Source organism: Trachymyrmex cornetzi, unplaced genomic scaffold (genome assembly GCF_001594075.2).
Source record: "Trachymyrmex cornetzi isolate Tcor2-1 unplaced genomic scaffold, Tcor1.1 scaffold109, whole genome shotgun sequence".
In the NCBI taxonomy this organism is placed as follows: domain Eukaryota; kingdom Metazoa; phylum Arthropoda; class Insecta; order Hymenoptera; family Formicidae; genus Trachymyrmex; species Trachymyrmex cornetzi.
Genome location: NW_017295642.1, coordinates 137,803 through 153,197, shown reverse-complemented (window position 1 = coordinate 153,197; position 15,395 = coordinate 137,803). Strand labels below are relative to the sequence as shown.

Here is a 15,395-nt window from a genome sequence, read left to right as displayed (position 1 = left end):
AAAAAAAATTAAAAATTCACTTACTTTTGGCTCGTACAGCTGTTACCTCAGATATGTATTTGCTTGATATAAGAGTTTTAGAGTCCATATCTTGAAAATAAGCGTGCAGCTGAGGTCACATTATTGAAACGAACGATACTGAGTTTGTAGAACTAAGATTGAAAGTCTAGAAAAGCAATATTTCCACCGAATAGAAAATACGTCTTTACTGATGCTTTGCGAAGACTGGGACTGTCAACAGAGCCGAAATTCCGCGTAGCAGTAGTTGCGCGGTCTTGCGATAGATGGTGCTGGCATATGTTAGATAAGAACAGACGTATGCGTTTGAGTAAGACAGAATGATATATATTATATAATATAATGTAAAAACTAAATCAAAGATGTCACCACTATTATCGAATTTGGAATTAAAAGAGTCTGTACTATCGACCTTGATTGAGTTGGGTAATCGGTTTAGCATCCCCTTAATCTGATAGTTAGGCCATATAAATTCAAATTATCTTTAGTAAAATGTTGGAAATATATTTTTGATATTTTAAATATATTTAACAGATTTTTCTTGATCATTTAAGTAACCTGATCTCATTTTTCTTGGAGACTAAGGTCTTTTGAGAAGCTATATAATAAATATGATAAGTCAAATTCATTATTTACTGATTTATCAGTTAGTGAAAAACAATATATAAATATTAAATAAACATTATATGAATGAATAAATATTAAAAGATAAGCTCAAATTAGATTAAACAATTAGTATTGATTTATAAATTAGGAGGAGTCCGGAAAATTTGACCATATGGGTGAACCGCTTCAAATATCTCATTGAGTTGTCAAACCGCCACGTATGGATCATGTCATTTTAATTTCTCGGAATATGACAAATAGTTGCCGGCTTGATAACTATGCACTTGGCACGAAATTTAAACGAGAAATTTAAAGTTCAACTCTTCCATATGGTCAAGTCTCCCGGACTCCCCCTATTATATATTAAATCAAATTAGATGCAAATTTATTATCAAAAGTATTTTTAGATGTGTATTATTGACTTTTTATTTACACGTCTAGCTAATGGAAACGCAACATCAGCGTATCAGATATGAAATAAATGTTAACAGACACAAGATATAGGCTACAGAGATTATATGTGAACTGTATGTAAACGGTAGACATGAGGAAATTTGAATACGAATTGAATCAAATCAGGTTCTATTCGATTCGGATTTGAATGTTTATGATTTGAATGCAAACTATTTTCGGAAATGTCGAATCGAAAACAATAATTTAAGAAGTTTAAATAACGAATAATATTTCGACACAACCTTATATTATTATTATCTATATATTAAAATTTAACCTAAAACAATAATTATGTTATTAAAAGTTATGTTTCAATTTGATTCGATTTGATTTAATTCGATTCGATTCGGGTAAAATTTTGTCGATTTGATTCAAAAAACTTTAATTCGCAAATCTTTTAAATTGTAAATTGTCTATTTTAAATCCGTTAATAAATCATATTGCTACGATGTGATCCAACATGGCAACTTTTGAGACTTAACGTGAAATTTTTACTGATTCATTTTCACGGAACACTTTGCCTACACTGTCTACATACGCGAGGATACTTCATCCATGTATGCTTTTTGCACTGGGAGAACCCAATTATGCTATTCCTTATTTGCCAGTGCCGATCCGGTTTCTTGGCTTCGTAGAAATGCTCTTGGAACACGTTCCTGTTCCATTTTGTGTGGTAGACGGACGATACTCTTGCAGGTGCTTTGTCGTGTATAGGTTCTTATTTCTTGCTGCAATAACGCCAATCGTTTTAAAAATGCAAATAAAACATTTTACCATTCCGGGAAAGAATCAGCTGTCGATTTTTCTGTTTTGTGTTTCATTATTGGGCAATTACATGAAGTATTGCTTGTTTTCGCAAAAAGCAAGGTAATAAAAAATCTTTCTTGACGGTTATCGACAAAACTTTAATATCTTGAAGTTTTTTATTTATTTTATTTAATACGAGACAAAACCATTTACGTGATACAACATAATATACGATCCTGAACGCAGAAATGATTAACCGACGAATGAAAAGTTTTTTATACACGTTATGGAATTACGCAGAATTCTCACACACGAATGTATAAAAAGATTATATAATGTACATTGTATTTACTTGCTGCTTTTTTTAGAAAAATGTATAATCACTTATTAACAAAGTTAACAAATTGCAGAATTATCATGTAAAATTATTGATAATCACGTGTTTACCGCGAATATATAATTAGCGTTGTCAGAAACATGGATATTTAAAATATTTTATTTAAAGTATTTTTTTGCAAAATCTTAATTTAATGCTTTCCTTTTTCCTTACCAGAGAAGCTTGATAAATATATACACAATAATGTTTATATCTGAGTAATTGAATAACATCCGTAAATTGGCTGTACACACTACCGGCACCACCCGGAATATAATAATCAAATGTTTAGACTATCTATGATCTATACTGATACTATACAAGATTATCTAAGATCTATATTGATAGCAATCAATATTTATTTCTTTATGAAATCTTCAGAAAACTTTTTAAAGATTTTATTGAAGGAGAAAAAGAGAATAACATACTATAAATCAGTTCTTCGTCCCAGCTTTCGTTATCTGTTACTTCAAACGTAAATAATGTCAAGCATCTACACCGCAAAAAAAATTGGTTTTGCGGAATGTGTTTCGCGTGATCGTTCTGTTTTCAGTTTCTCATTTTACAAGAGATATATAGTTTGCGAAAACGTAATTAAAATTAAATAAAACAGCTGAGATTACACTATTAGAAATGTAACCACGAGTTTTCTTTACATGTAAATGGATCTCATGGTTATGAACGAAATTAAAAGTAACGAATGATTTAACTGAAAATTAAGTTACAGTAGTTACTTAAATGTAATGAACGTGTACATTAAATTTATGAAAAATACATTAAATTTTATGTACATGTACACAAATATACGTTTTAGTTATAAATACATTAAATTTAATATAATATGAAATTAAGTTCAAATTGTGGGACTTAAAAGTTAATGAAATTTAAGAATATTTCTAATAGTGTATGTTAAATTAAATAATATAATATATTATAGGACCGTACATGTGATAACACAAACTATAGAAAATCAAAGCCTTACACGGTCTAGCTGGATCTTAATGCTTGTATTAAATTAAATATAAATTCCGTATAACTTTTGAACTAAGGGTGAGCAAACGAAAATTCCGACGGAGCAATCGTGAGCAAACGATGAGCAAACGAATGCAAAAAAAATATTCGATTTTTTAATATTGCGTGGCTAGCGTGAAATTGGCCCCCCAAAATTGAAACTTCGTATAACTTTTGAACTAAGGGTGAGCAAACGAAAATTCCGACGGAGCAATCGTGAGCAAACGATGAGCAAACGAATGCAAAAAAAAATATTCGATTTTTTAATATTTCGTGGCTAGCGTGAAATTGGCCCCCCAAAATTTAAACTTCGTATAACTTTTGAACTAAGGGTGAGCAAACGAAAATTCCGACGGAGCAATCGTGAGCAAACGATGAGCAAACGAATGCAAAAAAATATTCAATTTTTTAATATTTCGTGGCTAGCGTGAAATTGGTCTCCCAAAATTTAAATTTCGTATAACTTATTTAATAAAGAAATATATCAGGGTCAGCGACAGTTGACTGATTGTCACGATCAAATAAATTCAAAGTTATAAATCTCCAACCTCGTTACACTTGTTATCCCAAGGGTTACATCATAATCCAATGTTTGCGGTACGTTTTGTTATATATATTGTAACTCGTCACATACTCGTTTTGTACATTGGCCATATCGGAAATCGTTGACAGGAATTCACTTGATGAGTTTTTCATGAAAACGTTTGTTTTGCAAGACCATCGCTATTTTAACTTCTATCGATTGTACAATGAATTGTACACATCAGTTAATATTTCTTTGTGTGTGTATGTGTGTTTTGAAACGTATACCAGTGTAATAGCAATCGTGCAATTAAGATATTAAAAAGATTATCCCTTTCATGCGAAACCAACTAAATTTTTTATTCCTATTATGACTTAGAAAAAAAATACTTATTATCTATGATTACAAAATCCACATGTGTAATCAGAGGTTTTTGTTTTCTCGAAGTAATTACGTTAATTACTTTATCTTTTTTTATCAAGATTGTGTTTATGTTTCTCTGATTCTAAAAAATAAATGACTGCATTAAAAAAATAATAAATTACTAGCTTCTTTCACTACAATGCTATTTTATACGATTTTGCGATATAAACAATGTCATAAATACAAATGCAAAATGGTGCAGAATCTCTGCAGGTAATAAAACAAATAGAACGATAATAAACGCATACACTTATCATTTTCAGAAGACCACGGTATACATCAGTTCTAATTTTGCACATGCCACTGTAGTCTAAACTTCTACATGTTAATACGGCGACACAAAAGTAAAGCGAACTAATTTTCGTTGTTATCTATTAGTACGAAGAAATGACGTGCAAACGAAGCCTCGGTAACACGATCACCGTATCTTACACGTATAAATAATTCAACGTTAATTCAACGTTATAAAAATTAATTTATCATAATACCCTATGTCTAAATGTATTTACTCGGAACGTACGTTAATGTTATTCCAAATATCTCTCGAGCAATCCAATTATCAACATTTCTTAGCAGAAAACATTTTTATTTTACATTTCTTCTCATTGTGGTTTTACGGTTGTCAAAGATAAGATTATTCAAGGAGAAATGATTTATCGCATTTGTTTTCACGAATTTTTAAAGCAAGAGACAGTTACCAAATTGTAGATGTATTCGTTTTAACTACATTTTTCTACATCTGAGATAAAAATAGACGTCTGATTTCATAAAGTGCATGTTACTGCGCATAATGTATTATTTTATCTTTGTTTAACATTCGGTGAACAAGAATAAAATGATACATTACGTGTATCACGTACTTCACGGAATGCAGCCAGAATGCGCTGAAGTATTCAGAACTTGGAAAGAAAACGGAAAAATTGAATGTATCAGGAAATATCTACAACTGAGCGAATAAATCTAGGCTTTTATGTGCAATTTTTGAGAATTAGTTACTTGGCGTGATTAAAGTGCTTTTTGCGCCACTTTGTATAACAAAAAAAATGATTTACACTGATTTGGCAGACTAAATATCGTCAATTATATATAGCATAGGAATTGGGAACAAAGTTCAAAGGTTCGTCCGTCTCAGGTCATATGATCATAAACGATTGATTTCGTTTGACGTTATTTTTCATTATCTATTGAGATTTCGAGGCTTCCTTTTTTCTGACTATCTCCATTAGCACGATTTTGCGTCAGGATTTTGCTAAGAAAGTATGGTGCATGTTTGTCGCATTTCGGCGACCCGGAGTGATCGAGGTCAAGCGCAGATAACATCCTTGAACTTAATTTCTGTCAGCCCTTATCTATTTTAATTTTTATTAGGACGAAATCTCTGGACAAAAAAATATATGCGCGTTTCACTGAATTACGTTGCAAACGATACTTGCATTTGAGTAGCCGATATACAAAAGCTGTAGTTGTATTCAAAAATTAGACACTCCTGAAACTTCTATTTTATACGATTTTGCGATATAAACAATGTCATAAATACAAATGCAAAATGGTGCAGAATCTCTGCAGGTAATAAAACAAATAGAACGATAATAAACGCATACACTTATCATTTTCAGAAGACCACGGTATACATCAGTTCTAATTTTGCACATGCCACTGTAGTCTAAACTTCTACATGTTAATACGGCGACACAAAAGTAAAGCGAACTAATTTTCGTTGTTATCTATTAGTACGAAGAAATGACGTGCAAACGAAGCCTCGGTAACACGATCACCGTATCTTACACGTATAAATAATTCAACGTTAATTCAACGTTATAAAAATTAATTTATCATAATACCCTATGTCTAAATGTATTTACTCGGAACGTACGTTAATGTTATTCCAAATATCTCTCGAGCAATCCAATTATCAACATTTCTTAGCAGAAAACATTTTTATTTTACATTTCTTCTCATTGTGGTTTTACGGTTGTCAAAGATAAGATTATTCAAGGAGAAATGATTTATCGCATTTATTTTCACGAATTTTTAAAGCAAGAGACAGTTACCAAATTGTAGATGTATTCGTTTTAACTACATTTTTCTACATCTGAGATAAAAATAGACGTCTGATTTCATAAAGTGCATGTTACTGCGCATAATGTATTATTTTATCTTTGTTTAACATTCGGTGAACAAGAATAAAATGATACATTACGTGTATCACGTACTTCACGGAATGCAGCCAGAATGCGCTGAAGTATTCAGAACTTGGAAAGAAAACGGAAAAATTGAATGTATCAGGAAATATCTACAACTGAGCGAATAAATCTAGGCTTTTATGTGCAATTTTTGAGAATTAGTTACTTGGCGTGATTAAAGTGCTTTTTGCGCCACTTTGTATAACAAATCCTGAATTTCTTAGCTCCTTGATTACGAATTGAATGTTTTAAAAATATGTTAAAATGGTTATAAAATCAAGGTGAAAAGATAAGTCTGATTCTCTGTTGTAAATGCAGTTACATTCATCAGTCATATTTAATAAAAATGGCTTTGTTCCAAAATCAGCTAAAATCCTTTCTTCTCAGCTATAAAACAGTCAAGTGTATTCTGTTTTAATAAATAAAAATCGTATTTCTCATGCCATGTTATACACGTTTAATTAATTAAAACAATTACTGATAATTTAAATGAGAAAAATTATACAAATTATACAAATTTTTTTACTCTCGCCAAAAGCAATTTCAAGTAAAGATAATGACTTTTGTCAGTTTGCGAGAACAATTGCTTATTCATCTTACGTTATATCGTCTAAAAGTCTTTTGTTAGCTGAAGTCAAACGATAATAAACGATAATATATTGTAATGTGGATATACAGTGCGCATACTAATTTAACCATCGCAGTGCTCATTTAAACAAAACGATATTCTTATCTATTGTTCTGTTTGGCATACTACGCCATTATGACTCAGAATAAAGAGTGATGAAACATTTATTTTGCTGTTCGTAAATGGATTATCCTATGACAATTGAGAAATGTATATATCATTATGGACAATGTTATTGTATAAAATGAGATCACTTTATCAACGAATTCATTGCCCATTTATCTGCGCGAGATAAGATGTGTCCAAATAATGCCAATTTCCGAGGGGAATGTCCTCTTTGCTACTTTCACAGCGTGTCTAATAGTGCCTGTTGAATTCTTAGCAGTTCGAATAACACTAATTTACAAAAAAATTCTTAAATATAATTTTGAACAATTTTAATAATATTTATTTTTAAAAACGACGATTATAATTCTATTCTATAGAATGTCACGCTCAGTCTTCTTAATTAGTTTATGACATCTATAAATCACACAATTTCAAAGCAAGTAGAACTATACAGTGATGTACTTTAGAATTTATAAAATGTTATCTAAAATGCAAATCATATGCAGTTGCTAAAAAATCATAATTAAATCATAATCATATTCAGTTTAAAATAATTACATTACGCGATATTAAAAAGTTTCAATCCGATCAACGGATTCATTGGACAATGAATGTGAATGTTAGGACCGGCGTGCGTGATGAGCAGCGAACACATGCAACACCACAGGATTTTCCGCTATTCAATTTCGCTTTGTCAAATGGAATTTTATATAAAAGAAAAAGACGACTGACCTGCGTCTGGTAGATAAGGGCGTTCAATTTCCTGGCAATTTCTCGGCTGCTTGCTTCTAGAATCAAATCGTGAGAGCCAGCCGCGATTCTCTTCGAAATTCATGAAAATCTAATCTCGTTTGACGCCCACGAGTAGGTATTCGCATTTCTCTCAACAGCACAAAGTTCGTGAAATTTGCGCAAATTTTTGAAACTCACAAATTTTACGAATTGTATTCACTGATATAAATATATAGAAATATGGATTAATTAACGTTGCCAAGATGTCCCCAATTGAACGTTCATCATTTTGCAAAAATTTTGCCGCGCATCCGCGTTCATAATAATTTTATATTAAAAACTATAATAGAGTATATCGGGCAATGAAAGCATCAACACAGCGCGAAAATTGGTGCGCAAAAAAAAAAATAGTTAAATAATATTTACATAATATGAAGATGCACAATGATTGTCGGTACTATCTTATTTGCAACCTAATCAAATAAGGTGGTACCGACAATCACATCTTTATATTATGTAAATATTATTTGATAATTATATTTTTTTTGCGCACAAATTTCCGCGCTGTTGATGCTCTCATTGCCCCATATACTCTATATATATATACTCTCTATATTATATATCCCGTATACTCTCTATATTATAGTTTTTAATTTCGAGAGTCCGATTAATATTTAAATTTTACATTTTTAAATTTTATATTAATGACGTGATGTTTAACGAGTATGCTCGTGTGTGTATCTTTATGTGTCTATGACACGCTTTGGGGAATTTTCCTTATAAGATGGCTTCAATCGAGTATGAAATTTTTAGAGTAAGGATTAAAAAACATCAGAAATGCAGGATTTAAATTCTCACCTGAATGCTACTCAGGTATCATTTTATCCATGTCGGTCACTGAATGTTAAACAATGATAAAATGAGACCTAGCACTCGAGTGAGAATCTAGAACGCGCCCTAGTACGTATCAGTAATTGTATCATTACTACGTAACGTCACATCTTTTTCTCCGTACAAGGTTACGGTTCACTTAATACTACAAATGCTTTGAAGCATTTTTGATTAATCAATTAGTAAGATTCTTTCTTTTGATTGGTCAATCAAACGCTTTGAAGCATTTGTAGTTTTAAGTGGCGGCTTTCATTTGAAATTAACTATAAAATAGAAGTTTCCGTGTTAATTTGATCCGATTATATGATAGAAATAAGCGTATCCGCCATTTAAGTAATGACGCAACCTACATCTTTATTAAGGTTGATTAAAATTTTGCAAAAACTCATATATTTAGCATCGTTGCCTCTTCAATCTTTCCAATCTTCCGTTGATTACACTTTGCGTGATAAACAATCGTTATCAATTGCTTCCTCAAGGAGAGATTCAGTGCTAATCTCTGTTGAATACGAATTTTTAGATGGCAAGGAACTTTTTTGTGCATAATAAATGTTAATAATATTTAGTTATTAAATTGATTATCAATTTCACAGTTTAATAAAAAGATATTATTCCAAAATAAATATTACAAGACCTATTTAACGATCAATAAAAATAAATGTTCTTTTAATGCTTATGTAAAACACATTTACGTTCATGTATTTCATGTAGATTTCTAAAGCTTGTTACGGTGGGTTGGGACAAAATTGCATTTTTTTAGACTCTCGCGGTCTCGAGTAACAATCTTCTTGTGTTGCACGCTTACCAGGTCGAGGTTTATTTTCAGAGCACGTACGCAACCCGGGATTATGTCTCAAGTATGTCTATAATAAATAATTGAATTTTCACTCCAACGAGAGAAGATAAGGGATCGATTTATCGATATTTACTCAAGCGTGCCGATACCAAATATTTCATGGACGATTGGCCGATGTTTCCGTCATGTTCTTTTGCAACTACTTTTCGTGTGTTTAAAAATATAAATAATACGTTTCGTTTTAGGATAATATGTGTAACAAAGTCCAAGAATGTGTAAAATTTTAACAAAGCAGTATTTCCAGTGGAAAAACTTCAACTTAACAGTAGAGAAAATTTCATTAAAATGAAGAATTTTTTTAATTGTTCTAATAGCTTGTAAACTGAGCAGCGCTGATGTTTAGCGAAGGCGTGTTTAGTAAAGAGCATAGGTAAAATATAGCTATAGTTCGTATTTGTCAATAGTGATAGCGACACGTCGTTAAGTAGGTCAATGTATATGTAAGTCGATGGATATTATTCGGTTTGTATTGATTTTTCAATATTCTATGGACAAGTTAATGGTTTTTATATTAACTTCCCTTTAATATTAAATTCAACTTTTTACGTGATTCCTTACATATATTTTCCAGAATGTCAATCTTCGCGCATATAAGACGTTGAAATAAAAATGTTAACATAACATTAATTTGATCATTATTAATGTAAAATATTAAATTTTCTAAGATTTTTTATGTCGGAATTTGTTTATATATGTTACATGACCATAAAAAGTTCCATTAATTTTACGTGAATCAGTCTTCAGTAGCGCATTGAAAAATATACAATTAAACTGATAAGAGAGAGTCCAACATATAAGTTACAAACTTAATGAATCAATAATATTGATTAATAATATTGAATCAGTAATACTAACGTATCAATATTTTCACAACCTTACACAGTTAGTGTTATTGACTACGTTTCAGCTCATTCAGTTTTATGTACTTAATTATGGAAATGGAAATATGGATGCGTTCTTTCGACAGACATTATGCGATAAATTTGTACTATAAGTACCAACAAATATTAACAATATTATATATTGATCGTGTTAGAGTATTGATGGTGATCCAGACATCTTAATTCTCGAGAATTAATATCATTGATAGAGGATATTCCTTATTACAGAACGATATATTTATGTTTGAGAATTAAGAAATATTTTATATCAATCTATCAATATTAATCAAATATGATCAATAATATTATTCAATATTTGTTAATACTGATAGTATTAATCGTGTAAGATCCTTACGTAACAATGATAAAATTATGTGCATGTTCTTAATCCATCTGTGACGAATATCTCTTATCAGTTAGTCAAAAAATGAATAAATATATTTCCATCTATTCTGGTCCAATCCTGAAATAATCATAATTTTCAATACATTTTTCTCTCTCTCTCTCTCTCTCTCTCTCTCTCTCTCTCTCTCTCTCTCCCCCTGCCCCCTTTTCCCTCTCCCTTCCCTCTCTCTATCTCTCTCTTTCTGAATAATATTAAGCTGTAACAAATAAAAAAGCATAAAATATATAAATATTGCTCTTGATAATAAAGATGTATCAGATGTCATTGCCCGCACTTATATAACAAAAAAAAAACTTATATTACTATTACAATTATCATTATATATTTATACTTTTTTCGAGAATTACATATTAAACAAACGACATGAAAATCCTTTCTATTTAAAATAAATTATAGAAATGACATATTATTGACATTTTATCAATTGTTTTAATATTAGATTAGTTTTAATGTTATAGCTATTTGTGAATATTTTCATTTTTGCAGTTTGTTTTCCTATCGATCCCCACGATAATTTGTTGCTCTTTTGAAATGTACTTCTAATATTCACGAATATATTTTGTCTAGTAAGCAAAAAATATGATACAAAACGTAACCAGTTTTGACAAGCACGACTTGCGATTGCAGCCATCTTGTTGACTGTTAATATCAACACGTTACGCAAAATGTTATTAATTGACAAAGAAAGAATAATTGATCAGAAATAAAATTAACTGTTTATCGAATAAAATGCGTGATCATTAAAATTTTATTTCTCGTAAATTAAGATATATTATAAATTTTATATTTGTGTATTAAATTCTAGAAAAAGAATAATAATTTCAATTATTCTATAAAATATTCCCATCGATTAATAATTGATTATATCGGTTATATGTTTATTATTACATTATTTATAATTAATATTTGCAAATCGTGATTATACCGTGAATGTTTTTTTCAGGCCTAAGCGCCTGTGAGAGGAAATCTTTCATATTCTTGAGGAAAGAACTGCCGGTTCGGCTCGCCAACATCATGAAGGAGATCCATTTACTGCCGGAAAACTTGCTGAAGATGCCTAGTGTTGGTATTGTAAATAATTTATATATCACATCTTTTGAAGAAATAATACATTTTGAAAAAGTCGATGTCAACGATGCCACTTTAGACAGGTGAGTAATGTAGATCAAGAATTTTTTGGGATATATAATATAGATTACAATATTCGCAAACATCATTCGCAAAATGCTACAAATTACTAAAGAAATCTTGGATTTCGTACAGATTCTGCCAAGCTCTAATAAAAATACGGAATAGGCATACCGACGTTGTTCAAACAATGGCGCAGGGCGTTTTGGAACTGAAGGAATCCCACGACGTGGACATTCAGACTGAAAACAGCATTCAGTATTTCTTGGACAGATTTTTCATGTCCCGCATTTCCATTCGTATGCTGATCAATCAACATAGTAAGTTCATCGAATATTTCTTGAGTAAATTTTAGTATAAGTCGCATATTTTATCGCGCTTTATTGATGCTTTTTTTATTATATTTCAGCGCTCCTTTTTGGTGGGCAATTGAACGGGCACAGTAGACACGTGGGATGTATAGATCCATCCTGTGACGTGATCGGCGTCATTAGGGACGCTTATGAGAACGCACGATTTTTATGCGATCAATATTATCTGGCTAGTCCGGAATTGAGAGTCAAACAGCATAACGGCAAGTTTGAACAAAGTTGATTAAATTAGTCTTAGTAAGTAATTTGAGACAAATAATTTTCTATAGAGGTAGATTATATACAGTTCCACAATTCCTACCATTAGCTTCATATATACATGTTGTATGAATAAAGAATTATGATTATGTATGTAAGATTATGGTTACATTTTACTATTCGATAAGATTATTAATAAAAGTTGTAAAAGATAATAACGATTAAGGCCCGATTCTACCAGCGTAGGATTAACTTCAACCTCGATTTAATTTATTTTTTATCTTTTTTTAATTCTGAGAATGAGAAAAAGATGAACAGTAAGTTAAACTGAGATTAATCTTATATTGGTGGAACCGGCCCTAAGTTGGTCATAATTGTTACATGGTCCATTTTTCAGAACTTGAACGCAGTAGTGAGATTAGAATTATTTATGTACCGAGTCATTTGTACCATATGTTATTCGAACTCTTCAAGAATAGTATGAGAGCCGTGATGGAACATCATGGATGTGACTCGGACAATCATCCGCCACTCGAGGTTTTACTAGTGCGCGGAAAAGAGGATATTTGCGTGAAGGTAGAACGAACCGTTTCATTAACGTGACTCAATTCCTAGACAACGTGTAATTAGTTCGCAGTAAATAATTATCACCGTTTTACCTATCTGCTTTAGATATCCGACAGAGGTGGCGGCATTCCTCGTTCACAAACGGACCATTTATTTAAGTACATGTACAGTACTGCTCCACAACCGAGCAAATCAGATGCTCATACGGTACCGCTTGCAGGATACGGTTACGGTCTGCCTTTATCCCGATTGTACGCCAGGTATCTGCACGGCGACATCGTATTGCTCAGTTGTGAGGGCTACGGAACAGACGCTATTATTTACCTAAAGGTAATATTTAAACTTATCAAAAATCTCCAAGGTTACATCTAATGAGAAACACTACGTGTCGTATATATTATGTATAATTTTGCTTGGTTGTATTTTATTGCGATATCCTAACTGAAAGCTTACATCTTTAGGCTTTATCCACCGAGGCAAATGAGCTATTGCCGATATTTAACAAGACCTCGTCGAAGTTTTACCGTACACCGGTACCCACTGCGGATTGGAGCAGTCAATGTGGTGGTGGGATGGCAACGAGGCAACTTAGTATGAGTCACGCTCAAGGCCACAGACTGCCTCATGGGATGGAAATCACTAATTTATAGCAAAACGCGATCGATGCGGATCAGAAAACGATTGAGTGAGTAATTTATAATAGTACGATGTACACTCGTAAATTCTTCTTTTCCTAAAGCACTGAATTTACTTCTTTCTTTTTCAGAAAGTTCAGACAAATATTCTGTCCGCGTATAACAAAGGATACTTTAATAGGAAAGCTAGATCTGTATTCGAAGCTAGAACAACTATTGAAGGAATATTCTCTACAAATATGAGAAACAACTGGTTATTAGAATAAAACACTACACATATTGGCCAAAGATAATATTGATAATCTTTTCCTTGTGCCGTAATTACATTACATATCAAATCAATTACACAGATTTGATAAGTAAAGAAACTTTTGTTTTTTGTGGTACAAGCGTAGACCATCAGATTATCTACTATGTGTTCTAGCGAAAAAATTGTGACAGGGTTTACAATTGATGTAAAAGGAAAAAAAAATGAATTTGATAAATTTTAAACAAGTTACCATTCGTTTTATAATGAATTGTTGTATCCAAACAATTGGATTGCGATTATTTGTAATAATAGGCTTTGTATGGCGGAATGTATTTGATCATCTCATAGTTAGTTATACTACAGACAATATCAGCATTTCAATTTGAAATAGCATTTTTTGTTACATTATAGCTCCGAATGTCGAACGATATATCCTGGACCACGTTCTGAAATCTATTAAAAAATATAATTCTTCTATATCTATTACAGAGCAATGATATATATGTTAATAATATTTTAATAATGATACATACTTATTAATAATAGATATTAATAATAGATTTTTTCTAAAGATTGAATTTTTAATACTGAACGTTTTTGTTATATTCCTTTTTTTTCGTATCTTATGTTTTTTTCCTTATTTTATCGAATAATTTTTTAAAGAAAAGAATTATTTATATTGAATATATTTTTTAGATTTTAGAAGGTTGTCTAGAAAACTAATGCAGGCGTCTACTTCCAATCGACTGTATGAGACAAGTAACAAATTGCAGACTGTGATGTAACATGAAATTTTGATTTAACTGCTAGACAATTACATCTGTTAGTGTAAGTATGCACAAGATGTACATGTATAGCAGATAAATTATAATTTTACGGCTATATGCCTGTTGTTCCGTACGATTACAGAGAAAACTGAGCGAATAGAAAATACTCTTTCGCGAGAATAATATTTTATATCGCAAAAATTTATGGTCAGCTAACCAATCAGCTACTTTTTAATTATATTTTCTATAAGCAAATTAAACTTATACGGATCAAAATTATTTCTTCGCGAAAATTTTGGTACGGATCTCACGCATTCTGAGGTATCTGTATCATTGAGGTATCTGTAACTTTAATTATATTTTGATAATCATGTTTTTTTTTTGTATGAATAGTACATTACGATATAAAAAAAGGTAATCAATGTCAATAATTAATATTTAATTATTAATTTCTTTATTTGTCGTTGTTATAAAAAAATTTAAATTTACATCTATAAAAAATGATGTTTTTTAAATTTGTGAAGGGTGAGTATAATTATTTTAAAAAAATATTTAATATTAAAATATATAATATATAATATTGTATTATAAATCATGTACCTTTTTACGTAATATGTAAGGTATTTTAAGATTGATT

General features: G+C 30.9%; 1 protein-coding gene across 1 annotated transcript in view; it reads left to right on the top strand.

Moving 5' to 3' along the window:
* Pdk (pyruvate dehydrogenase kinase) overlaps positions 1–14,477 on the top strand; it is a 22,564-nt gene extending 8,087 nt beyond the window's left edge. The window contains exons 2-8 of the mRNA XM_018507338.1: positions 11,786–11,993; positions 12,106–12,290; positions 12,380–12,544; positions 12,937–13,115; positions 13,212–13,436; positions 13,568–13,791; positions 13,873–14,477. Coding sequence (XP_018362840.1) covers positions 11,786–11,993; positions 12,106–12,290; positions 12,380–12,544; positions 12,937–13,115; positions 13,212–13,436; positions 13,568–13,756 — 1,151 coding nt within the window. The 3' untranslated portion in view covers positions 13,757–13,791; positions 13,873–14,477. The remainder of the gene's footprint in view (positions 1–11,785; positions 11,994–12,105; positions 12,291–12,379; positions 12,545–12,936; positions 13,116–13,211; positions 13,437–13,567; positions 13,792–13,872) is intronic.
* Positions 14,478–15,395: the final 918 nt, after the last annotated feature.